This window comes from Myotis yumanensis, unplaced genomic scaffold (genome assembly GCF_028538775.1).
Source record: "Myotis yumanensis isolate MYYU_CA2020_CCGP unplaced genomic scaffold, mMyoYum1.0.hap1 SCAF_2, whole genome shotgun sequence".
In the NCBI taxonomy this organism is placed as follows: Eukaryota; Metazoa; Chordata; class Mammalia; order Chiroptera; family Vespertilionidae; genus Myotis; species Myotis yumanensis.
The window spans coordinates 72344055-72369156 of record NW_027223753.1 but is presented as its reverse complement, the minus strand read 5'-3'; the positions used below and the strand labels follow the sequence as shown (position 1 = coordinate 72369156).

The following is a 25102-nucleotide window of genomic DNA, read 5'->3' as shown; positions in this document are numbered from 1 at the left end:
GTCTTTTCCAGCAAAAGTTCCCAGTTAGGTCCCTTTTATGTAAATTGGCCTGAGTCACACAGTTGGGCATTATGTGCCCTGATTGGTCATTATAAAGCAGTTCTGATTGGACAATGCAGGTTGTAGTCCATTGGTAGGAAGATGAAACCAGAAACTTCCTTATAATAGTTGACTTAGCCAGCTTAAAGAGCAGGGCATAGTATGGGAAGCTGAGAATTCAGTCTGATGTTCTTCCCAATATATAGAGTATGTGGGAAGCCGCTGCCAGGCTCTCTTGTTATCAGGGTGAACTCTCCATGTCCTTATCTGCTGCTGGGGGAAGTGGGCTTCCTGAGATATCAGGAGAAAAGGAGTTTTCTGAGACTTACACAGGAGGATGAGATATTGAAGATGGCTTTATTTCTGTGGAATTAAAGCCCTGGGTTTCCAAGGTTCCCTCTTCCTCCATCCCGCTGTGGAAGAAGTATAGCTGTGCCCTTAGCAGAGCTAGGATTAAAGCCGTTGCTCAAAGAGTCCATTCCATATTTGCAAAGCCCAATTCAGCATCTGGCTAGCTTAGCTTGTGTTCCCAGCTGTAGTTCATCTGTCCATTGCTTGTGGGGTACATGTGGCTTCTAGAAACATGGGCAAATGCAAGGAAGTAGGAGCAAAATTAGGGGAATGAGAGAGGAACCAGAGAGAATTCCTTTGTCTGGGGACTTTAACCTTCTAGTATTTCACGTGCTTACAGTGTCTTTGCCTCCTCTGGCCAATTATCTTTGTTCCTGGGTTAGACTGACAGGCACCTTCCCTGCATCACCCCAACTTCACTGCACATGCATCCATTTCTCCTTTGTTGACCCTTCCCCCAGTGATTTGCAGGGAATGAACCGGTGGTTCCCTGGGGAGTGTAAGGTTGCAGCTTCCTGATTATAATGCTTATAATGTCTGACCTCCCTTTTGCTCCTTTCCTATTATTAACAATTACCTAGTTACAATGGTAACACTATTACTTATAAAATTCGGGTCCTCAGTTGACCATGGGGAATCCACCTCAGCAGATAATTTCCTTCTCAGGATTCACATCAAATGATCCTTTCTTCTCAGGTCCACACATACATTAGCTCATTTAATCTTCACAATTACTCCATGAAGTGTGCACTATTATTGTCACATTTTACGGATGCAGAAGCTGAGGTTTAGTGCTTAAATAAGCATCCCACAGCTGTTAGACAAAACCCAGATCTTGGTGCACCTGAATTCAGAGCCTATTCTTCTGACCCCATCTACTGCCTTTATCATGTCCAGTTCCAAGTATAACTCTGCACCCAATTCCAATGCATGGGTATTTCCTCCTACACAACTAAGCAATTCTCAAATACCAGCTGCATGTCCTACAATTCAACCTAGTTCTGACACTATCTACCTGGAGATCGTATCACAACCCACAGATGAAGGATGCAGTCCCATAACACTGCCCACCCTCCAACTTCAAACACCAATCACAAATCCAGGTTATTTGACTGGCTATAGATGAGAGGTTTTCATGATCCCCTTCATGGATTTGATTAATTTGCTCAAGCAGCTTACAGAACTCAGGTAAACTTGTTAGGTTACTGGTTTATTATTAAAGAATACATCTCAGGGACAGCCAGGTGGGAGAGATGCAAAATATGTGGGAATGTTACTGGAGAATCACCCAAATCAGAGGGGCCTCTCCCTTCCTTGGTTCTTGTCATTGCTTGTGAGAAAGAATTTAGATCATGTGACAGAAAGCAGTGTTAAAGCAAAGCAAGCAAGTGTATTAAGAGTACACTTGGCATAAAACACAAGCGGGTAACTCAGCTAGTCTGAGCACCCCAACTGGTAGGGGTTTGAGGGTTTTATACCTTTTTCTCCTATAGTCTTCAAGGTTCCTCTGTTGGATATCTTGGGCAGCATAATAGATTTCAAGGTCCCCCTTTTACATTATTCCCAGAATTTATGAGACTTTCTGGTGATTTTATCTTGGCAAGTCCCAAGACTGCTGACTTCTTTGTTCAGTGGGTGAGGTAAACCTCCACTTCCCTTCCTACTGCCCTATCAGCTATCTATCCTGCCTGGAAGCCCTTTGAACCACATCCTTTTGGATTTTTATGGAGGCTTTATTACATGGGCATGATCAATCAAATCACTTGGCTTTGGTGATTGAATTCAGTCTCCAGACCCTCTGCCCCCAAGAGTGGGGGTGGTGTGCAGAAGAGGGTGATTTTTCTGGTAGCCAGCCCCCATTTTTTAGGTGCTTTCCAAAAGTCACCATTAATATTACAAAGACACCTTTTTCATGCTCATCACATAAAAAGTTTTAAGGGTTTTAGGAGCTCTGTGCCAGAAACAGGAACAAAAACCAAATATCTCTTTCTTATTACAAATCACAGTATCACACTGAGCTTTGTCTGCTCTATTTTCTAAAAATCTTTCAACTCACCTCTTACTTTTCAGGCTCTCTGAGTACCAGAGGCCTTGTCATCTGTCCACCAGCCTGTTCTGATTGCTTCCTCCTGGACTCCAGGGTCTCTTTTGGCTCAGGCATTTATTCACACTGGCACCAGATCTACATTCCAAACACACATCTGCTAGCATCACTTTCACGCTTAAAATCCTAATGACTCTGTCCCCAAGGAACAAAAGTCTTTCCAAACCTGCCCAGTCCATCTTCCCAGCAACTACTCACACACCTTCTGGCTCTGCTCTGGCCTTTTCACCACTGTCAGGCATATCCTGACCTCTTCAGATTCCTCCCTTTGCAAATGCTGTTTCTCTGCCCATTTATTAATTAGAATAATTTTGCTTTTAAGAAGAGAGAGAGAGAGAGAGAGAGAGAGAGAGAGAGAGAGAGAGAGAGAATTATTGGTTGGCATAACTTGGAAATTCAGGGGATCTAGAAATTGAATGACACCATGAGACCCTCATGTCATTTCATCTCACATTGCTGCTTGCTTCTGTCTTCTTTTATCTCGGCCAGGGCCTCTTTATTTGGTAACATGTCAGCAGTTTACAGCCTTCTGTGGTCATCTTTATACCAAAAATTCTGCAATAAATGGGAGTGGCTCTCCCAGAGTGTACGCATTACTTCTAGACAGTTCTCTGATTGGCCTGGCTACTCTACCTGTCCCTGAGTCCTTTGGGGAATTGTGTACGGTTCTGGGGTTCTGGGTCATATGCCCACCACAGGAAAAGGGAAGCAGATTTAGCTTCATATGAATCTCATGGACTGAGCAGGATTACAATAAAGTGGCGGGCGGGGGGTGGGGGTGGGGGTGGGGGGGGGGGTGGGGGGGGTCCCTAAAAGTAGAAACATAAGGCAGAAAAGCCTGAAATGACTTTTCCTTCCCCATCTGTTAAGCTTCTATTCATTCATTCTTTAAGACTCAACTCTCAGATGTCACCTCTGCTTCCACAAAGGTTTAGCCATTCACTCCTCTTTGCTTCCCTGGCCTTCTCTTCACACTTCTCTTAGACCCTTTCCATTTTAGAGTTGAGTTACCTGCTAACGTGTCCATCTCTGGCTGAATGGCAAGATTGGAGATACTCAGAATCAGGGAGCACATCCTAGGTATTTTTTGAATTCTTGACCTCAAATTCCCAGGGAACCTCTTCATTTAAGGGCTTATCACACCTGCCAATGAGCCAGGTCAGGGTCAGGTCTGGGCTTCATGTTATCTAGAATTATTAGAAGGTAGAAGATGCTCTGAGCAGTAAGAGAGGAACTTAAGGTGAAGGCACCCAAGAGCAGACCCCTTCCCCCAGACTCCTGGTTCCTGAGGATAACTAAATAGTGAGAAAAGACCTAGGTCTATCTGTCACTCCAGTGCTCTTGAGGACTCCCTGCTGCCCCTGGTGCAGGGGTGGGCAAACTTTTTGACTCGAGGGCCACAATGGGTTCTTAAACTGGACCGGAGGGCCGGAACAAAAGCATGGATGGAGTGTTTGTGTGAACTAATATAAATTCAAAGTAAACATCATTACATAAAAGGGTACGGTGTTTTGTTTTGTTTTTAGTTTTATTCATTTCAAACAGGCCGGATCCGGCTCGCGGGCTGTAGTTTGCCCACGGCTACCCTGGTGCCACCAGAATTTCCCCAGAGTGTGGGACCTTTCCTAGAACCATGGAAGGGGCAACACAGGCTCCCTAGGTGGCTTTTCAGAAGAGGCCCATTACACAGCACCAAACTTCAGGTCACTGCAAAGTGATTCCCAACTTGTCTGAAGGCAAGAATAACCTTGGGTGCTATTTATTTATTTATTTATTTATTTATTTATTTATTTATTTATTTGAAATATTAGTCGTTCTTACCTAATATGTAAGATAATTTTTATGATAGTTGAGTTAATTCATGCCAAGCACTTGAAATAGTTCCTGGCATATAGTAAGAACTTAGTAAATGCTAACTTTTAAACAAAATACAAACAAAAAAATACTAGAGGAGGAAAGTGGCATTAGTAAAATCAGGCCCAGCTACGAGCCACCCCTGATCCTACTCTAGGGGTTACAAAGCTGGTAATTACATCCAGCCTCAACCACCAACACTTCCTGAGGGCTTTGCAATCCCATTAGCCTATTGAAGTGCTCCCAGGCAAAGGCCAGGTGGCCACAGGTCAGTGGCTTCCCCCAGGGGGTCCTAAAATGGGTTTGATGGTTGTAGAAGCTCAGCAGGTGATTATGATGAGGTTTTTGATCTTTCTGCCTATGGGGGGACGGGAAGAAAGCAAGAGGGGAGGAGGATGAACTGCAATGAGAAAGTAGGAGGGGATATGTGCAGTGAGGAAGAAACCAATCATTGTGATTGGTCCTGGATTTTTCTGCTGTTGTTCTTGTGTTTTGGGAAGTCTGGATGAGCCTAGGAGACTCCCCAGCTCTCATTCTGAGGACTGGTCAGTGGCAGGCAGGGCATGGAATGCCTCCCTTCCACCCCTGGTGGCTCTATGGTTCTCTCCATGACAGGGCAGCAAGTGTGCACCTTCACAGACTGTGTGCAGCTTGACTGAGCTTTCTTGTTCAGCAATACAACTTGTGCTAAAGAGCTGTGAGAGGTTCCTGGGCCAGCCTCTGCTTCCCTGCCTATTCCAAAAAAGAAAAAAAAAAAAAATCCCTTGAGGAAAATTAAGCAAAAAATCACAAATTTTAAAATGAAAGTTATATCAGTCTAGGTCAAAATGCACTCAGATGTGACAATGAACAATAGAAGCTCCAAGAACTAAGAGCAAAGAGCTTTAAGCCTTTTGTCATTATGGAAAAAGGAATGATTCAATCGGGTTTTCTCTACAAGTAATAGAAAGGCTAAATCCCCTTCCTTTCTGCTTGGAGTGAGGTCTTAGTTACTGGACAGTCTATTGAGTGGCCTGGAGTGTGTCCCGTTCCCCATGAACCACTTTGCTGGCTCACTTGCTTGCGATGTCAGGCCACTGCTTGTGCAAACTTCCCACCCACCCAGTGAGGACAAATGGGCCTGGATCTCTGCTTTTTATGAGTTGAGTCACTCTAAGGAAGTCACTTTACCTTCTAAGGCTTAATTCTCTTATCTGTAAAGTCCAGAGAGCAACACAATGGGCCTTTTGGGTTGTTGCTGACAAAATGAGAGGAGTGCACTCGGCACACTGATGCCATTGATTAGTTAGGTGTGAGTGTGAGTTCTCTGCCCTCAAGTTCCTCATGGTAGGTTGGGTGGGGACACCACCCTTTCCAGGTGCTGGGAGGATGAAATGGGAGAGGACCGGGCACATAGGAGAAAAGTTCGGTGCATGGCAGCTCTTACTATGAACCACATGAATGTCTACCCCTGAACCACAGACCAAGTAAGGAATGTTCCTTTTTCTCAGATTCCAAACTTTGTGTAAACATTAGCCAGGGACTGTGAAGCTATTCTTCATATTAACCTTAGTGAATTGGCTTGGGATCAGGAATGTCAGACCATCTCTGCAAGCCCAGCAGGATGGCTCTGGGCACCGTTCTGGCACTTCTGTGGATGATGGTCTAGTGGCTCCAGAGCATTTCTTGTCCTTGAAGCACCTCCTCAATAAGGGGTTTCTACAAGCCCATTCATCCTATAACCTTGCTTTGTATTTCCCCCGATGCCCTGCCCTCAGTGAGGGAAACAAGAAATTAATGAAGGCAGATCTCCTGGTCAGTAGGTGGGTAGTGGATTAGGGAAAGGGTTGATGGTGACATTTTGGGAGCCTCACCTCTATAGCATGTGGATATTCATTTCTGCAGGCCTTATGATCATCCTGTTCTCCACATCTAAGGAAACGAAAGACAGGTGTATCTTCATATAGGCAAATCTCTTAAACTACCATGTGTACACTTTTACGGTTATATTTATATGTTTTATTCAGATATATTTTTCTTCTGGAGGAAAAGCCTAGTTAGAAAAAATAATAATGTATTCCTCTGATGACCCTTTAGTTAAAATGAATATACACAGCCTTGCCTTTGATGTCTTTGGGTAGGGAAAAGTTAGGCCTGGCACATATGGAATACTATTTAGGGTTCACAGTGTTATTTTAATTTCATAGTATATTTGAATTTCAGATCTTGAGTTTCACATCAGGAAGTTGAATCCAGCCAAACTAATGTGGAAATATCTCTGATCAAGGCATAAAACTGCACTTTAACCAGTAACAACTCCCCTTCCCGAAGTCTTGAAAAACAACATTTATTCATTAACCACCTTTTCCTCTGTTGTCAACACATTCAATATATGTGCATAACTCTTTATTCCCTACACGGTGATTACCTTGTTGATGAATTATCAGTAGCAGGATTTTTTGGACTACGTCTCCTCTGTGCCTTGCATGCTCTTGGCCACATGCCACCACCACCCAACCAGAATATGCCCAGGAGTGTATTTTTTAGGCTAGCCTAAGCAAAATAGGGTTGGGGAGATAAAGCTATTGGTCATGTCATGTACTTTGGAGTCAAATGTATAGATATTTGCAGAATATCTGTCCTATTGCTCTCTTCTGTTGATTCATTGACTCCAAAATGTGCATTGGGAAGCTAGGGAGAAACTGGAGGAGAGGTAGAAAGGGTACAAAAGTCTATACCATGAGAGCAATATTATTTCAAGAGCCATGAAATGGAACATAGGCAACTCATGTGCAGTGACCTTATTTTAGGCTTCATTAGTCTCTCAGAAACATAGAACTGGGCTGAGGAAGGAAAGCACAAGTGGGGGAAGGGGAGACTGTGGTTATAGGTGGAGGGAAGGGACTTGTACGCGAGCCTTCTATGAGCCAGCCGCTATGTGGGGCACTTTTCCATGTCCTCTCATGCACCACGCTTAACCTGCCCGGCAGGCATGACTGTTGTCATTTTATTGAATTAAAAACTCACATGCCTAACGTACCACAGCAGATAAGTGGGATCCAGAATTCTAATCCAGACCTGTCTGGCTCTAATAAGGATGTTCTTTCTGTTATATTATGAAGGGCACATTAATAGAGGGCTTAGTAATAATTGTTTGGATAAATTATATAATGAGTCAGATGAAGGCACCAATTATTTTATAATATTAAGGATAATAGACACTATTCTGATTGGGTCTTTTCTGCTTGAAAATAACTAGATTTATAGTAGAAAACCAAAAAGATTTGCATTCATTCAGTCATTCCCATATTTGCATGTACTGAACTGCCTACATCGGAATACAACCTCTGAGCCCTAGAAGCTCACATTCTCTTGGGAGAGATAAGCATGTTATTAGATAACTAGAGGCCCGGTGCACAAAAATTTGTGCACTCGGGGGGGAAGGGAGGGTCCCTCAGCCTGGCCTGTGCCCTCTCGCAGTCTGGGACCCCTCGGGAGATAACAACCTTCTGGCTTAGGCCTGCTCCTGGGTGGCAGAGGGCAGGCCCAATCCCTAGGTGCAGCCCCTGGTCGGGCTCAGAGCAGGGCTGATTGGGGAGTTGGGGCGCCGCCCCCTGTCATGCACAGAGCAGGACGGATCGGGAGGTTGCGATGCCACCCTCAGTCACGCTCAGGGTAGGGCCGATTGGGGGGTTGGGGCACTGCCCCCAATCACACTCAAGGCAGGGTCGATGGGGAGCTTGCGGCACCACCCCCTGTGATGCACAGAGCAGGGCCCATCAGGGGGTTGGGGAGCTCCCCCATCCCGCACAGAGTAGGGCCGATAGGGGAGTTAGGGCACCGCCCCCTGTCACACACAGAGCAGGGCGGATCAGGGGGTTGGGGCACCACCACTGTCACACTCAGGGCAGGGCCGATGGGGAGGTTATTGCTCTACCCCGTCACAGACAGAGCAGGGCCCGTGGAGGGGGGGTGGGGGGTTGGGGCGCCACCCCCTGTCACACACAGAGCCGCAGGGCGATCAGGGGGTTTGGGCGCTGCACCCTGTCATGCTGATCCCGGTGCTGGGAGGCATATTACCCTTTTACTATATAGGATAGAGGCCTGGGGGCCGGCTGGTTTGCCCTAAAGGGTGTCCTGGATCAGGGTGGGGGTCCCCACTGGGGTGCCTGGCCAGCCTGGATGAGGGGCTGAGGGCTGTTTGCAGCTGGTCACACACCCTTCAGGGTGGGGGTCCCCACTGGGGTGCCTGGCCAGTCTGGGTGAGGGTCTGAGGGCCGTTTTCAGGCTGGCGGTTTTGACTGAGCTCCCAAACACTCCTTTTTTTCTTTTTTTTTTTTTCTTCTGGGCCAGCTTTAGCTCTGGCTCTAGCTCTGAGGCTTCCGCTGCTGGTTTGTTTGCCGTTCTATAGTCGAAACAATGTATAACTTCAGCTCTGAGATCCCAGCCGGCTATATTTTTTACAAAGTTTCAAACTGCCAGCTCAGAGGCTTGCAAGGCAGGCGTTGGAGTCTGCAGTCACTGGAGCAAGCAAGCCTCATGTTTGCTTCCAGCTGCCTGGCTGCCGGCCGCCATCTTGGCTGACAGTTAATTTGCATAAGGATATGCTGATTAGCCAATGGGAAGGGTAGCGGTCGTATGCCAATTACCATTTTTCTCTTTTATTAGTGTAGATGCTATAGCAGGGTATCTCAAAGGATGGCTAGGACAATAATTCTATCTGATGGAGAAGAAACAGGTTGCACAAGTCCAAATTTGAAATATCACAGATCCTCGAAGGATTGTCAGTTCTTCCTCCAAAGTATCTCTGAAATCCCTCTTTCTCTCCTCTCCACATATGGCCCCTGTTTACAGAGGCCTGTACCATCCTCCTAGCTGGTCTAGAGGACTTCAGTCTCTTGTTCTGTCCATTTAGTTCCCACGTTGCCTCCAGCGAGATCTTTCTAAAACCCAGCCTTGCTATGGTTTTCCTGCCTAAAACTCCTCAGTGGCCCCACACTATAAAGGTGAAGTCCATCGTGGCCTAGCCCTTTCATGACTTTTCCACATTATATGGGATGGTGAGCATGCTGATTGGCTGACCCCTTCCCGTCTCAACCCCTCACCCCCTTCAGGACTTGGCTCCTGTGTCCCAGGCATCTGTACACCATACCCCCTTCACTGTAGCCCTTGATAATGATTTATTCATACCCCTTTCACCCCCATAAACCTGAACCCCTTGAGGTTCCCATTTATCTTTTGATTTCCCAATTTACCTTAGTGGAGCTGCAGTAGCATAAAGTAGACTGCCGCAACATTTTGCAGTGAGGGCTCAAGGATCTGGAGAAGGGGCTGTGACATAAATGGATAAACTAGACAAGAAATATAAATTTAGAAGGAATGGGAGAAAGCCAGGCAAAGGCCCTTCTCCAGTGGAATGGCTCGCTGAATGTCCGGACCCATGACTTTTTATTTACTGGAATATACATTTGCCCTTTAGCAAAGCAAACACACATATCAAAGGTAAGGTTTGGTAAACAGTAAAAGATAATTCGGTTAGGGGATCGCCCTGAGCCACCATTGTCTCGACAGAACAATCGGTGCATAGCTTTTAGTCCTTGCTAAAGCCCAAGGTCCATCAGCCTTCTGATGGACCTCTCACATTTACATGTTAGCTACTTTTTGGTCTTTGCTTCCAGCAGTAGACACCCATAAATGTCAAGTGAAAATTGAAAATAAATTTAACACTGAGCCTTAAAGATTGAATTTTCTGGCTAAGCAAGGCAGAAAGACAACTCCAGGCAGAAGGAAGAGCATTTGGAAAGTGAAGAGGTATGAACCTGCAAGACAAGTTCATAAGAAGCAGGTAGTGTGGGTAGGGTGTGGCTGTACATCACGGGAGTGGGTGGGCATGGGGAGCAGCAGTACTGTCCAGAGATGGGACTAGAAAGGTCAGCTGGCCAGGCCTGTGAGCAGCTTCATCCTGTTGTGACAGGACATCATCTCTAACACTTATGTACAGGCTCCCTGAGTCTGGGCAGCATTGCTGTCCCACCGCCTGGAAAATGAAGGTAACACTGGGGCTGAAGTTCCAGGTGTGTTTGCCCAGGTGGGTGAGCCAGGATATGCTCAGTGTCCAGCTCTGTGGACTATTAAATATAGTCACTATTTTAATATAGTCACACCCGCCTCCCAGATTGTTGGAATGATTAAATGAGAAAGCTTTGAGAGCTAAAGTCCCCAGCAGCTGTCAACCAGGTTATTTAATGTTTTCCTTTGGACCTGGCTAAACAGCAAGTGTTACCTGGTGGCTTTGCCCCCGGGTGAGGCTCTGTGCTCCAACTTGGCCTTTTTATTTGTTTCATTGTTGTACTTATTTATTTTAGAAACAGACATTTTTAACAGCTGTGCATTTCCTGTCCCTTTGTTTTCCAGTCAGTGGTATATTTCCTCACTCTTTGAGGTTGACACTTCAGATGTCTATTCTCCGGCCCATGTGTTGGAAAAATTGATTGCACTGCCTTGGGCCTCTATCTCACCATCCCAACCAATTCACAACCCAGAGCTATTTTATCTGGTGGCTTTTTCCATGTGTTGGGAAATGGATCTTAAGGGTTACAGTCTAGATCTGCTACGAAATTCATTCTGGGATGTTTGCCCACATCCACTGACATTTTCAAAAGGAACTCCAGGTGCCTACATTAAAACCAGCAGGATCGCTTTAGGCCTGAGCCTAGAAGTTAAAGATATAAGAGATAGGATGATAAACCAAAATCTCTAAGTGGAAGTACAGTGCCTCCCTTATTCCTAAAGACTCACCCTACAGGTCCTGGATGTATTAGTCAAAATAATGCCATCACAGGGTGCCAATCTCCTTTGATTATCAAGTTCAAACAAAAAGATTTTCTTTCTTTCTTTGCTTCCACTAGACAACATTTCCCACTTAATAGATAACTTAATTTACCTATTACTTAATGTGTTTGAATTAGAGTCGGAGAGGTCACAGTTGAAAAAGGAAGCCTGCTGCTACCGCGGCTTCTCCTCCCAAGGTGCTGTTTGATTTAGCTGTATAAACAAATGACCGCATCCTCCAGAGGTCTTGAGCACAGCTGCCTGCCCTGGAGAGAGCTCCAGCCTCTTCCACCAGGATGAACTCCGCTTCCTGGTGACGATCCGCAAAACAGCCAACCAGGAATTGCAGGACTTGTGTGGACTTCAAATGGCGGTGGCCCTGCCACTGGGTTTTGCTAACGCTGTTCAGGATTGAAAGGGACAAGGAAACCCCTTTTCTCCATTGACTGCCTTTGGCTATTGTAGGGCATTATAGGGTTCTCTTTGGGATCCTGAACTCTGGTTGCAAAATTTGCCCAGAACCTGCCTCTAAGGCCATAAGACACTATCTCTTTATTCACTGACAATGCCCTTTAAATTCTTTCCCCAGTAGTAGTGCTATATTTATAGTGTGCTTCCTACACTGGCCAGTTCTTATTCTATCTTCATTCATTCCTAGCATCCATGATGGCACAGTTTCTTTTTGTGTAGAACCAAATAGCTTTTATAGATAGACCCCATGACTCCAACCTCATTAGAACATACTATGTTTCAACTTACAAGCTAATCAGACCAGACCAAATATGTACATGAAAATCAATGACCTTGAATAAGGGTTTCATCATTCATTTTTGTCTCCCCAATACATTCATGAACATGCTCACATGAATAGACAGGCTCATTAGCCAAGATTTTAACTTCAGGGATCAGAGCAAGTACCAATAAGGAATGAGGAGGTGGCCTCCACATAAGATTTTAATGGTACATCATGAGTTATACCTCAGAGGGTGACCCAGGGACTTCTGGTTAATGTCCAAAGCAGTTTCCACAATTGCTTGGCCTTGACCTCAGGAAGACTTGGTGAGGATGACTTTGGATTAGCTATCAGCCCTTCTCTGCGTAGAATTGTCTGACTTTTACCTAATGACCAGTGAGCAGCAAGTCATTGTGTCGCGGCCCCCGCCCCCCCCCTCCCCGCTGCCATTGCTCAGGTGGGGTGTGGGGATTTGGTTTCTGTCCATAGCATTGTTCTCTCCAGATGAGGGGCTGTAGATCAGTTCAGGATGGGTTGTGTTCCCAGACATATTATTGAAAGAAAATACCTGCCTTCCTCCCCTGGCAAATAGCTGTCATAAATGAAAGGTAACCTGGCAGAGGTTTAAAAGCCACTGCACTCTGTTGACTTTCAGGATATTTTACAAAAACAGTAATAAAAATGGCTTGTATTGAGCCAGTTTAACTATGTGGTTAACCATGTGGTGAGCTAGGCTCTATCCAGAGGACGTTCACTGTGGCTCACCGGGCCTCGTAGGTGAGATAGGTGAGTCTGGAATGAAAATTGTAATGGACTTCCCAAGGTGGTTTTGTGGCTCAAAGGATACAAGCAAAGCCCTTGGACCGGTTTGGAGCACATAGTGAGCCTCCAGTAAGCCTCAGCTTTTATTCTTCCAGGAGGCACTGGCTGGCCCTTCGCAAACACCGTCATGTGATCCCCAGAACACAGATTTGAGGCAGGACACCTCTCAGTTCTAGAAAGAGGGAAACAGGCCACACAGGTGGGAACCGACAGAGTGGGGATGGCCTTCGAGGCCTTTGTCTCTTAAACACTACACAGCACTTTCCAAGATGACGAAGATTAATCCAACTTTGAAACCGGGTCAGATGTTTCAGGGTAGAAATGAGTATTTGCAAACCTTTTAAGTTTTGTTTTTCCAGAGAGTATCAGGGTAGCAATCTAGGAGGACACAGCAGGAAACTCGACTGAATAAGCTGCCTGATAAAACAGCCAGGATGGGCCCACGTCACTACAGGGCTCAACAATGTCACCAAAAACATCAGCCGCTTATTCCCATATAAATTTCCCTTTAAGACATGAAAGGGGACTTCAAAGAGAATGGGCTAGCCAGCTCGGAAAGTCACATATGAAAATACATTTTTTATTTGTTGGTTTGTTTTTTGTTTTTGCTTCAATCAATGGGAGTTGAGCTCTCATCAACATCATAGCAAAAGTTTACTTTTCACTGTTTTTTTTCCGAGTTAATCATATGAATTTGGGGTGTACTGGATTAGGTTCAAAACACACAGTGGTAAAGCTATATTTCTTGCAGCATTCAGAACTTCTAAATTCAATTCGGTTTAGTGAATACTTACTGACTCCCTTTCATGAGAAAATGCTGTTACGGAGACCATGATGAACAAGATGCGGCCCGGATCTCAAGGAACTCACTGTATCTGGAGCTGTGTTGACCTGTCCCGTAGCCAGTGCCACGTGTGGCTTTTTAAATTTAAATTAATTAAAGTGAAAATTTGGTGCCTCAGATGCACTAGTCACATATCAAATGCTCAATGGCCAAATGTGGTTACTGGCTGCCATATGGATTGGGCATCGGTATAGAACACTTCCCTATTCCAGAAAGTTCTACTCGACACTGCTCTTCTAGGGCAAGAGATCTTCCATTTCAGGAATCATGTTGGAGTGCGGCTTACCCTTGGAGTAACGTGTGGGGAATAGCACCACCCTCAGGCTCCACACTTGAAGACATGGATTAGGATTCGGCTTCTGACCTATATTGACCTCGGACAAGGCCCTCTTCCCCTTTCCCCTCTGAGGCCACTTTCCTCACAGGTAAAGCAAGGACATCAGACCACAAGATTTCTGCAGCTCCTTCTCTCCAAATATCCTGTAAGGCTGTGAGTGAATTGATAGAACATCGTGTTCGCGCACGCTTGTATGTGTGTGGAGGTGGGGGTGGGGGTATTCGACAATATGCCACAGATAAAAGAAACTACAAAGAAAAAGTTCATCTCCCAAAATAATTATTTTGTTCTTATTTTAGAAATTTATTTGCAGATTCACTCTAATTGTGATTTTAAAATTCTATTTATGCAGCCCTACATTCACCAAACTGACTTAAAAAGTGAGACTATTTCATTATTCATTTTTGTAGAATGTCAAGGTCTCTCTAAAAGAAACTTAATTTTTAAAAAAAAATATTCTCTAGCAGTTCCACTTTGATACCTGTTTGCCCGAGCAAGAGACTGCCAGCTCTCTGTCCCGCAGCAGCGTGTGGAGTACTGACAAACACGGGGAGGGCGGTCTGGGACTGTGGTGCAAGTCTCCATTATTTCTATCTAGAAAAAAATAATGAACATTTACTGAAGACCTTCGATGTCAGGAGGCATTTAAGTCCTCATCTCACTTAAGGACTGGCCAGTGTTAGGCTGGGCAATGCCTGTTTGCAAAAGAATAACTGACTGAAGAAAAATTTCCATTTCCCTTAACCCAATGATATGTGCCTACACTTACTGGCATTTCTTAAAGAAATACCAATTCCGTTTCATTTTAAAATAACTATCTTCTTATTGTGGTGTCCCTACGCCTTAGCTCTCTAGATTCTTTCAGGTACCACATTTCTCCTTCCTCTATCAGCTGGGAAAGGAAAGCTTCCTTTGTTTTCTTTCCTTTTATCTCAAAGACTGAGAGCATTACGGGGGCCTCCACTCCCAGGATGTGGAGTCTGGGGCGAGGCATTTAGCTCAGAAGGCCCAAGGAGGGTTGGTTTGCAAAACCTTGTTCAAATTCAGCTCCTCAGTGAAGAGTTCTGGTTCACGCTGGGTGGGATTCAGCAGTGAGGGGTTTGGGTGAATGACTTGGTCTCGCCTGCTTCTTACCAGTGCGGCTGGAACTTGGGTCTCTGATCAGGTCCTTACAATCAGTCCACCTTTCTCACTTCTTCATTTCTCCTGGTAATTGCGGGAGCAGCTGCATTGGAGTTTGATACCCATTCTACCACTTGGGGGAAGTTACTCAGCCGCTTTGAGCCTAAGTTTCCTGGGCTGCAAAGGGAGGATAAATAATAACTGCTCTCCTACTGTACAAGGTAATTGTGAGCATGTGGAGGGCCTGTGGACCCAGCAATACCTGTGGCTCCTGGTGGTGTAGGTGGGAGGAGGGGGAGAGACGTCTGTGCCTGTGTTGGAGAGTGGGGAGGGAACCCAGGGCTGCCACGTTCTAGCTGTCTGACCTCTGGCAGCCCTCCCGTGTTCAGTTTCTCTTCATAAAATAAGCATTCCAGGTAACTCAGGCTCTGTGAGAGTGAATTTGTTCCTTTAAGCCTGCCTGACGTCAACAGCCTTCTAACCACTCTTCCTGCTTCCCCCTTTGCCCCACCAGTGATCTTTTGGAAACACGATCTGATCCCATATGTCATGCTCCTGCCTCAAACCCTACAGTGACTCCTTGGGGCTTTTATAAAAGGATTGTCCAGAACACTCCTGATTTTAGCTCAGAGAGCCTCGTGTCCCAGGAAACGCCTCCATTAGTTGGTCACACTATAGAGTCTAGCAGAGTAACCCATCTGGTCCCCACCTACCTTCCTAGTGCTCATCTCTCACCATTCATCTCTGTCTACCTACGTAATTCAATGCACATTGGGACTAGCTGGGTAGTGTTTGACACAATGCTGATGCCCAGCCCTACCTCTTGAGAATCTAATTTTATTGTTTGGAGTGGGGCCTGAGTGTGGGCATCTTTTTAAAGCTCCCCAGTGGCTCTAAGGCATAGCCAAGGACGGGAGCCACTGCTCTATTCTTGCAGATCTCCAGACCCCACATGCTGTTTCCTGTGCTTGAGTAGACCTTTCTCTTGTGTTCCTCCTGTTGGCTAATTCCTGATCATCTTCATCCTACTCAGGAGTCTCTTTCTCCAGGCAGCCCTCCGGGAATCCTCCAGGTAAACTTAGCTACATCCCTCCACTAGGCTCCCAGGCTAAGTGGGCTTGCTTCATCAGAACCCAATCATTTTGCATTGTGATTGTTGGTTTACTCCAACCCTCTCCCTCATTAGGTCTTGAGTTTCCTTCGGGAAGAGATTTTATCTTTCCTCCTTGTATCCCTGGAGCCAAGCAGGCTCTGGCACATTGCAGGCTCTCAGTAAGTAGTCGGTGAACAAATTAATCAAGACAAGGCCATCTGACCTCTTGTGAGTTACATTCTAAGAAAGAAACATCAACACAGCAACCCTAGTGTATTATAGGAGCAAGAGGTCAAGGAAAAAGCAGATCCAAGTACCATACAATCTTTTAATGACTTTATAAACAACCTCTAATATTCAAATTAAGTGAAATGCTTAGTTTTGCTCTTCTGTAGATGATGACTTTTTTTTTTCTGTTCTGGGGGAGAAAAAAAAATATATCAGGAAATTCCTCCCTTACTGGCATTACCTGTCATAATACTGTGATTGGAAATGGTTCTCTGACTAACTCATTCGGGCCCTCCTTGTTCTTCCCTCAGCTGGCCTTCCTTGCGTGTTTGCAGAGAGGCAGGAAGGTTCACTGTTTCTGTCTTTAAAACTCTTTTATCGGCGGGCTTTCTGATCTTCAAAGCAGCCTGTATTCAATGTGACCCCACTCCCTTGACTCCCATGCTGGGGAGTGAGAGCTGTGGGTATTGTTGTCATTTTGACAACTTGCATATTTGGACAGCCTTGGACAGCCGGATTGTACAGACCTGGCTAAATCTGCAGGATTTAAAGCAAGTCAGCATTTCCTAGCCGCCTTTCACCCCCAAATCTAGACACATTGAAAAATTAACACCAGACTGCAGAGTTAAGCAAACAGTACGTTTACAGATCCCCTTGCATTTGACCCACCCCCTGGGGCAACAGCCCTTATCCTCTGCCCCTTATTGCAATTGAATCTTTGCAGTTGGTGTTCCTCAAACTCTCCCAACCTTTGTGATTATCTGTAGTGCTTAGTCCTGGACAAATTTGAAAGCTACGATGATGAGATCCAGCTCACACAACGAGCCCTGTCTCTGCTGGAGGAAAACAGATTCTGGGCTGGTGTGGTGTTCCCTGACATGTATCCCTGGACCAGCTCCCTACCACCCCATGTGAAGTACAAGATCCGGATGGACATAGATGTGGTGGAGAAAACCAATAAGATCAAAGACAGGTGAGGTTTCAGGCAATCTCAGAAGGCCCTGGGCATCCCCAAGGATGTAAGAAGCAAGGAGAGGGGCCACCATCTCCTCCTAGGACAGGAGAGTCACTTGGAAAGGCAGGGGAACACTTTGGTATCAAAGAACTAAACTAACCAGTTGGTGGGGCCAGGAGAGCTCAGATACCCTCTCTTCATACCCTCAACTCCGCACTTTTCCCTGACTGGCCTTTGTGCAACTTGGAGATAGAAACCTCTAGGTACTGAATTATCTTCATATGAAGATTCTGCAAGTGGTGTTTCTTCAGAGTCACTGAGAAATTACATTTGGTACAGAGTGAGGGATTGAAACTGGACTCAGTCTCTAAATTAATACAGTTAAATGAGAGAAAATAGGAAATCTTGTAAAGCTCAAAGTAGAGTCCTTGAATGAAAGCAATTACAAGTCAAGTTGTGGCTAATAGTCATAACTGAGATTTAAATTGTAACTAGAAATCAGAATTGGATAGCTTGATTGGGGAAAGGTTTCCAGAGTGGGTTCTGAGTCGCCCTGTGCTTGTGAGGTGTCCATTCCCCTTCCCATCCTTCATCCCTCCCTCCGTTTTTCTCTTAGGTATTGGGATCCTGGTCCCAGAGCTGATCCCGTGGAAGACTTGCGATACATCTGGGGAGGGTTTGCCTATCTGCAGGACATGATTGAACAGGGGGTCACAAGGAGTCAGGCCCAGGCTGAGGTTCCTGTTGGAATTTACCTCCAGCAGATGCCATACCCATGCTTCGTGGATGACTCGTGAGTGGGAGGCTCCAAATCCCGTTCTCGGATGAGCTCATCAGTTTGCTGGGTGGGGTGGGGTGCTCCCCAGGCTTTAGTTTCTTTGTAGAGAAGCCCGGGGACTAGGGCCAGCTTGGAGAGAGAGCATGGAGCTCTGACTGAGGAGTCCGCTTCTCCCAGGCTGGCTCCAGGCAGGGCCAGATGGGCAAGTGAAGTTGCAGGGAGAAAGGAGTTGGTTTTGTGGGTGGAAAGGGGAAGGTGAAAATTAAATCAAGTGAAGTGAGGTTGGGGGAGGGGATAAAGGCTTTTTAAATTTCTACTACATAGTATGTTTGGTATGTGGAAGGGTTCTGGTCAGTGTTTGCCCAATGATTGCCAAATCAACAAATGAGGACTCTGCATTGCAAGTAGGTCTGGTTCCTAGGAGCCTCGGAATAATGCAGCTCCCTCCCTCATTAACATTCCCATGATGTATGCTTAGTGAAAAGGTGGAGGAATGTGTTGGATGAGCTCAGGTCCTCCCTGCCTGCCCACCCCCATTCCCAGGCCTGTACATTTGTTGGCCAGTAACAAGCAAAGCAAGTAACGTAGAGTTTTCTGAACATGCATTTGGGGGATGGTAAAGAGAGGGACAGAAAGGCAGAGGGGGCTGGGAGGGCTCATTTTCCATGGTGGATGGGGGCAGAAATGCTCCCAGGACAGAGGCAGAGATGTACAACTGGCTTAGGGATTCAACTCCTAGAAAAAAAGGGGAAGTTCACCACAGTGTTCATGTGTGTCTGCGGAGGAGAGAAACATGCACAGCCTGAAGAAAGGAAGAGTAGAATTGCCAGCTGGCAAGACAATGAACTAAAGCTCAGTATGGGCACAGGAAACCCTCTTTCAACATCCTAGTACAATCCATTCTCCTTCCTTGACTGACTCTACAGAAGACTACAGAGATAACAGTGACCATTCTGTATCAGTTTGGGTTGCATCATTAGAAAGAGATGGAAAGGGGAGCCAGGGGCAAAAGCCCAAGTTCCACTTTTAGGATCAGAATAGGAGTGGCTGGCAAGGTAGTGGGGTAGACAGTGAGGAGACAATAAGGATTCTGGCCATTCAGTGTGTGAGAGCCCTCTGGTGGCAGGTCCCAGAAGTGCAGGATTTATGAATTTATAATTCTCTCCCTAGGGCCATCTTGAGTGAAATCCTCCCATGCTCTAATTGGGCCCTTCCTGTGACACCCAATAGTTTTCAATAGATAATAATTCCAAGGGATCTACTAGCATATCAAGCACAGGAAAACATGTATAAAGTTCACAATAGAGTAATTCTAGATTGTCAAATCTACCCTGCTTGCTGGGGTATCCACAGAGTTACTCCACAGGTACATAGCTGGTGGAGTCAGTGGCTATTGGATCACTGATTGATTTATTGGTGGCCTTCTGAAAGTGCTACTCTGATTAGTTATTTTGTGCATCTTCCTGCATAACTGGGGTTTGATCCTCCAGGGTAGATAGTGCTATACCCCCTTGGGGAGCCCAAGTATTGATCTCACCACCACCAGTTCTCTTTATTTGTGGTCCATATTCTTGGACTTCAGTGTCAGTTGATATATATCTGTCTACTCCAGTCACATGCTACATCAGCAAGTCTGCAGTACTTTCCTGCAAGATCTTACAAGTAGGTATATACTGTGTAACATACATTGAGTGGCCAGATTATTATGACCACCTGACGTTTGTAGGCAAATTAGCTATAATTTCCCGCTGAAGTTGCTAGAGGGCCAGACCATTATAAATAGGGAAGCAGGTTGTTTACCATGACAGTAGAAGTGATTTTTTTCTGAAGATATGGGTAAACAACATGATTTAACAGCATTTGAACGTGGGATATATATATAGTACAATTTTATTTACACATTTTACTTATAGAGCATTCATCTGGGCCAACCAAAAAGCTACCATCCTGCTCTAATGAAAAAGTAATCCTTCAGGGGAAAGTGCAATGTATTAAAGACTCAAGCCCATTGGAGATTTCCCTGCCTTTCCTATACCAGGGCTTTGTTCTGAACACATTCATTCAACAAACATTTACTCTACCTCTACCAGGTACAGGGAATTCTACTATTCTGCTTCTCTCCTCTTGCTTCAGTTTTATGATCATCCTGAACCGCTGTTTCCCTATCTTCATGGTGCTGGCCTGGATCTATTCTGTTTCCATGACTGTAAAGAGCATCGTCTTGGAGAAGGAGTTGAGACTGAAGGAGACCTTGAAAAATCAGGGTGTCTCCAACACAGTGATTTGGTGTACCTGGTTCCTGGACAGCTTCTCTATCATGTCAATGAGCATCTTCCTCCTGACAATATTCATCATGGTAAGTCAGATGGAAAAGGCCCAGAAAATCCTGAATCGTTTTGTTCCTCTCACCTTTCCTCCTGTTAATGAGCTTGTCCCTAGATTAGTCACTGGCCACCAAGAATTGTATGACAGGCAACTGCCCAGCCATTTCAGCCAAAGTAGAAGACAGAGAGACAAAGTCTCACCTAAGAAGCCACTGTGTCATAGGATCTTCCCTGCTCCTACTTCCTGCCCAGAGAGCCACAGTCTACATAGATTATCTAGCCCCTTTCCATGGACTATCTGTAGAAGCTGCTGTTAGCAGAGCCCAGTACAGGGTTATTTTATGTGCAAAGGGTTCTCTCCTTTTAAACACAGAAGAAATGAATACAAAGAGTATTCTCTTGAGATTACAGTCCCAACCACCAGCTGGGTTGGGAATGTGGAGAGCCTTTTCAGTGTATTAGGAGAGAAGTGTATGCCATCCATGCTGGACCATACCTGGTGCCTACTTGGTTCAGGAATGTTCCATTACATATCCTGTCCAACCAATACATATCCATTTAAATTAAATCCTATCCCTTCCTTATGCAGTAAAATGTACTAGATCTGAGGGGTTTTGATTTTAGTGTTGCACTCAAGTCCAGTGAACTAGAGCACTATCAAAACCAATGCTGCCCTAGCCAGTTTGGCTCAGTGGATAGAGAGTCAGCCTGTAGACCAAAGGGTCCTGGGTTCGATTCTTGGTTGCAGGCTCCTCCCTGGCTCAGGCCCTGGTCAGGGCTCGTGCAGGAGGCAACCAATCGGTGTGTTTTTCTCACATCGATGTTTCTCTCTGTCTTTCCCTCTCTCTTGCACTCTCTTAAAAAAAAATCAATGGAAAAATATCCTTGGGTGAGGATTAACAACAACAAGAAAAACTAATGCTGGTGTAGAGGTCATTCTGATCCACAGAGTTGAGGGAAAGCTGAGCACCTTGTCTTTCTCTAGGTGTCCCTTGTTCCTTCAGTCTGCTACTTTCCCCACTACCAAGACATTTGTGTCCTCAGAACTAAAGGAGTCAAAATGCATAAGCATCTGACTTACACAAAATGCATAAACCTGCATGACATCATGCAATGACCATGAGACTTGTTGCTGGTGACATTGAGATCTGTCTTCCTAAGAATGAGCACTAGGACTTCAAAGCTTCTAGGATGTGAGGTAAAGAATGTTCACCATGAGTTGCTTGTACAAAAAGCTTCCGCCTTGTGGGAACCAGAACATTGTTCTTCTACTAATGATGGAAACAGAGCTTTCTACAGCAAAATAGGATTTTCCTTTTAATGACACTCCCATCTTTCCCTTGTCCTTCCTTCCCACCTCAGCTATGCAGGAAAGAAGCTGGAAGCTGGTACAATGGGAAGGTTCGCTTGTTACTCAAGCTATTAAGAGCAAAAAAGAAAAGTGGTTCTTACAGGAAACCAAAGCCAATGAGTGTTGAATCGGTCAAGTGAATTTCATCTCTGCCTTAAATCAATGAGAAATTATAAAGCCCTAGAAGTTTATAGGACTTTGCTTTGAGCTAAGAAATGGATTTCATTCTTCTGAGAATAGCAACAACCATCTTAAAATTCTTCCAGCCAAAAGCCACAGGGTTAGCTGTGGACTTGCTTTTATTGCACTATGTGTGATTAAGGAGATTAAGGGAAAGGGGTGAGCTTTCCAGGGTGATGTGGAGACCTCTTCAACACAAAATCATAAGCTCTGAGTCTTAATCTTGACTTTCATTTAGATTTCCTCAAAGTTTAGTTATAGTTAAGCATGGCTTTCTTCCACCTCTCTTTGCCATGTGTTTTATTCTATTTTTAAAAATCTGTTCTACCAAAGCCCAGCTGGCACGAGAGCATGAATGGAAGAGAAAGAGTAGCAACAGCAGATAAGTAGCACATTTGTTCTACTCAACTCTCAAATGCCCATGACAAATCTTGCTAATTGGTCTCTCTTTTTCCCTGAGAGGAACCCAGTGCTGCAGGGCACCACTACCAATGATTCAGAACCAGCAAGAGATGAACCTTATTTGTATCTTTATGTTTTGAAGAACAGGGCAATCGATATATATATATATATATATATATATATATTTGGAGTTATGCACAAAGGGTAAAAATCCTCATAGGATGCCATAGCAAATAAGAACAAAGAAGCCCTAATTCATTTGAACATTTCAATGTATTCTATAATGTACCTGGCAGCAGCTCATTTATTAAAAATAGCTAGTTTAGATCTATTCTTTATATAGCCAAAGTGATGGAATCATTAGCTAATGTGAAGATACTGAGTATTACTCACAGGTTCTATGAAATGAGTTTGTATAATATTATGGACAGGGAGGTATTAATATACTTTCAAGTGATATGGATTAATTACTGATATTTTCACCTATGTGAGTGACAAATCTCAGAATACAAGTACAAATGATTTACTCAGTAGGCCAGGCCCCAGGCAAAATGTAAAAGCTTATTGAGTGGTCTCCCATCCCCCTCTTTTTATTTATTTTTTAGCATGAACCCATTGCTGCCTTTATATGCTGTAAAATGAGTTTCTTGGCTAATTCTATCTCCCTCTTTTGTTCCTCATCTGCTAAGTACACCCCAGAGCTGTTGATGGTCCAAGACACCTATGCAGATCTTCCTCCTCTGCTCAAATCCCACCAAGGATTTGCTTAATTAACACTTAGTAATTAGTTGGTAATGCTAATGTGTTACCCTGCTATGGAAATGGCGTTCATTGAATTTAAGTAACTCAATACGTTGAATCTTAAACGTGGAAATTTAGGCACCAACAACAGGCTGGTGGAAGAGATCCCTCTGGGGCGAGGGCTTCTTAAGTTCCTGGATTCACTGGTTGAGGTCATCCCTTGAGAAGGACAGTCACCCCTGGATCTGGATGCAAGTTACTCGCTCAAGTGGTCTCTTTGGTTTCAGCATGGAAGGATCCTGCATTACAGCAACCCATTCATCCTCTTCCTGTTCCTGCTGGCTTTCTCCACCGCCACGATCATGCAGTGCTTCCTGCTCAGCACCTTCTTCTCCAGGGCCAGCTTGGCTGCAGCCTGCAGTGGTGTCCTCTACCTCACCCTCTACCTGCCTCACATCCTCTGCTTCGTCTGGCAAGACCGAATGACAGCCGACCTGAAGATGGCTATGGTGAGGGACCCAGGGCTCACCCCTGCATGTGATACAATTCCTCTGATGGGTCTATAGCAATCCAAGAGGACTGGCCCACCTTTTGAAGGGATCCACTTTGCCTTTTGGCTCAAAGAGACGTAGTAAGGTTTAAGGACATAGGAATGACCTGACGGTTCCTCCCCACCAAACCTGCTTGATTAGTCTTCCCTGGGAAGTAATTGAAAACCAGTTCAGTTCGTAGGTCCTTTGTGTGGCCACAAGGGGAAAACAGTCAGACCCATTTCACTCAGTTTTCTTCTCCTGGCCTTTGACAAGATTCAGAAGTAAGGGAGCTTGCCCCCTAACTGTTCTGTCCAGAAAGTTGTTCCCATGAATGAAAAGTTTTGTTTTTTGCCAAAAGAATTTCAACTGGAGCAGCTCTCCAAGTGCCTTTATCATACTCCACCACTGCATGCAGAAAGGGGTGCAGGAATGAGCCGGTCCAGAGTCAAGCTCTCTCGCCAGGAGAGGTCTCCGGAAAATGGACTTCTGATTGCCCAAGAGACCTCTTAGTTCATGATTCCCAAACACCACTGTTTTTTCTTTAATCGTTTTCAAATAGGCTATTTCCCCTCTCCTTAACCAGGCTAAAGAACTTCTGGGCCCTGTGGGGTGCAGTTTCTTCCAGAATCTCCCTGTCCACAGTTCTCTGTGCGGTACAGTTGGGAAGGGCTACCACCTGCTTCTCGTTGGGGAAAGATCTGAGATCTAAGTTGTTCTCACAATTCAAACTTATTTGGCTCCAGAGCTGCTAGGGCATCTGCCTTTTATTTTTGTGTTAAATAAGAAACTAATTGCTGTATTTATAGCACCAATTTCTAAAATAATCACAATGGGCTAGTAGCAAGAAATCCTTTGGACTCTGCCTGGGGGTAGAGCTGGACGATCTTGGTATACTGGTTAGATGATCAGTATTTTGAGACCACAGCTAGATTCTTGGGTGTGTGGATCCACCAGAAAGCTCTAATTTTGGCAACTGTGTGGCTCAGGGCTGGGCTGAGATTTAAAAAAATGATTTATGTGAACATATAGCTAAAGAACCCCTTCTTTTTGCAGAGAAACATTCTGAACCCAACCTTAGGTCCTCCAAACTATGGGGAGGCCTCTGAGCAGAGGAAATAGGATTAGCCCATCCCTCTGCCTGTGCCTATGTGCTTTCTGTCAGGTCAGGGGCCAATGTGAGGACATGGCTGGGGAACTTCCTCTTAAGGCATCCTTCTCTGCACACTACCTATTCTCTTGACTAGTACTCTCCACAGAGAACCTAAAAAAGAATGTCTCCAGTCTGGAGATGGGGAAAGGTGAGATAGTCAATGTTATCTGAGACCTTTCTGGGCTCTGACAGATCTCAGAAGGTCATGAAACCATCCCTTTCGTAGCCCCTTATCCTGCCCTAGGAAACCGATGACTTTGTGGACCCTTCTAATGGGATTCTCACAAAGCTGCTCAAGTTAGCTTCTTTGTTCTTAAGAATGAGGTAGAAAGGAGGGGGAAAGGTAGAGAG

At 45.1% G+C, this 25102-nt stretch overlaps 1 protein-coding gene across 1 annotated transcript in view; it reads left to right on the top strand.

Moving 5' to 3' along the window:
• Positions 1 to 25102, top strand: part of ABCA4 (ATP binding cassette subfamily A member 4) — a 128636-nt gene that overhangs the window by 40132 nt on the left and 63402 nt on the right. Inside the window, exons 12-15 of the mRNA XM_070405633.1 lie at positions 17105 to 17310; positions 17909 to 18085; positions 20204 to 20426; positions 23356 to 23577. Of these exons, the coding sequence (XP_070261734.1) occupies positions 17105 to 17310; positions 17909 to 18085; positions 20204 to 20426; positions 23356 to 23577 (828 nt within the window). The remainder of the gene's footprint in view (positions 1 to 17104; positions 17311 to 17908; positions 18086 to 20203; positions 20427 to 23355; positions 23578 to 25102) is intronic.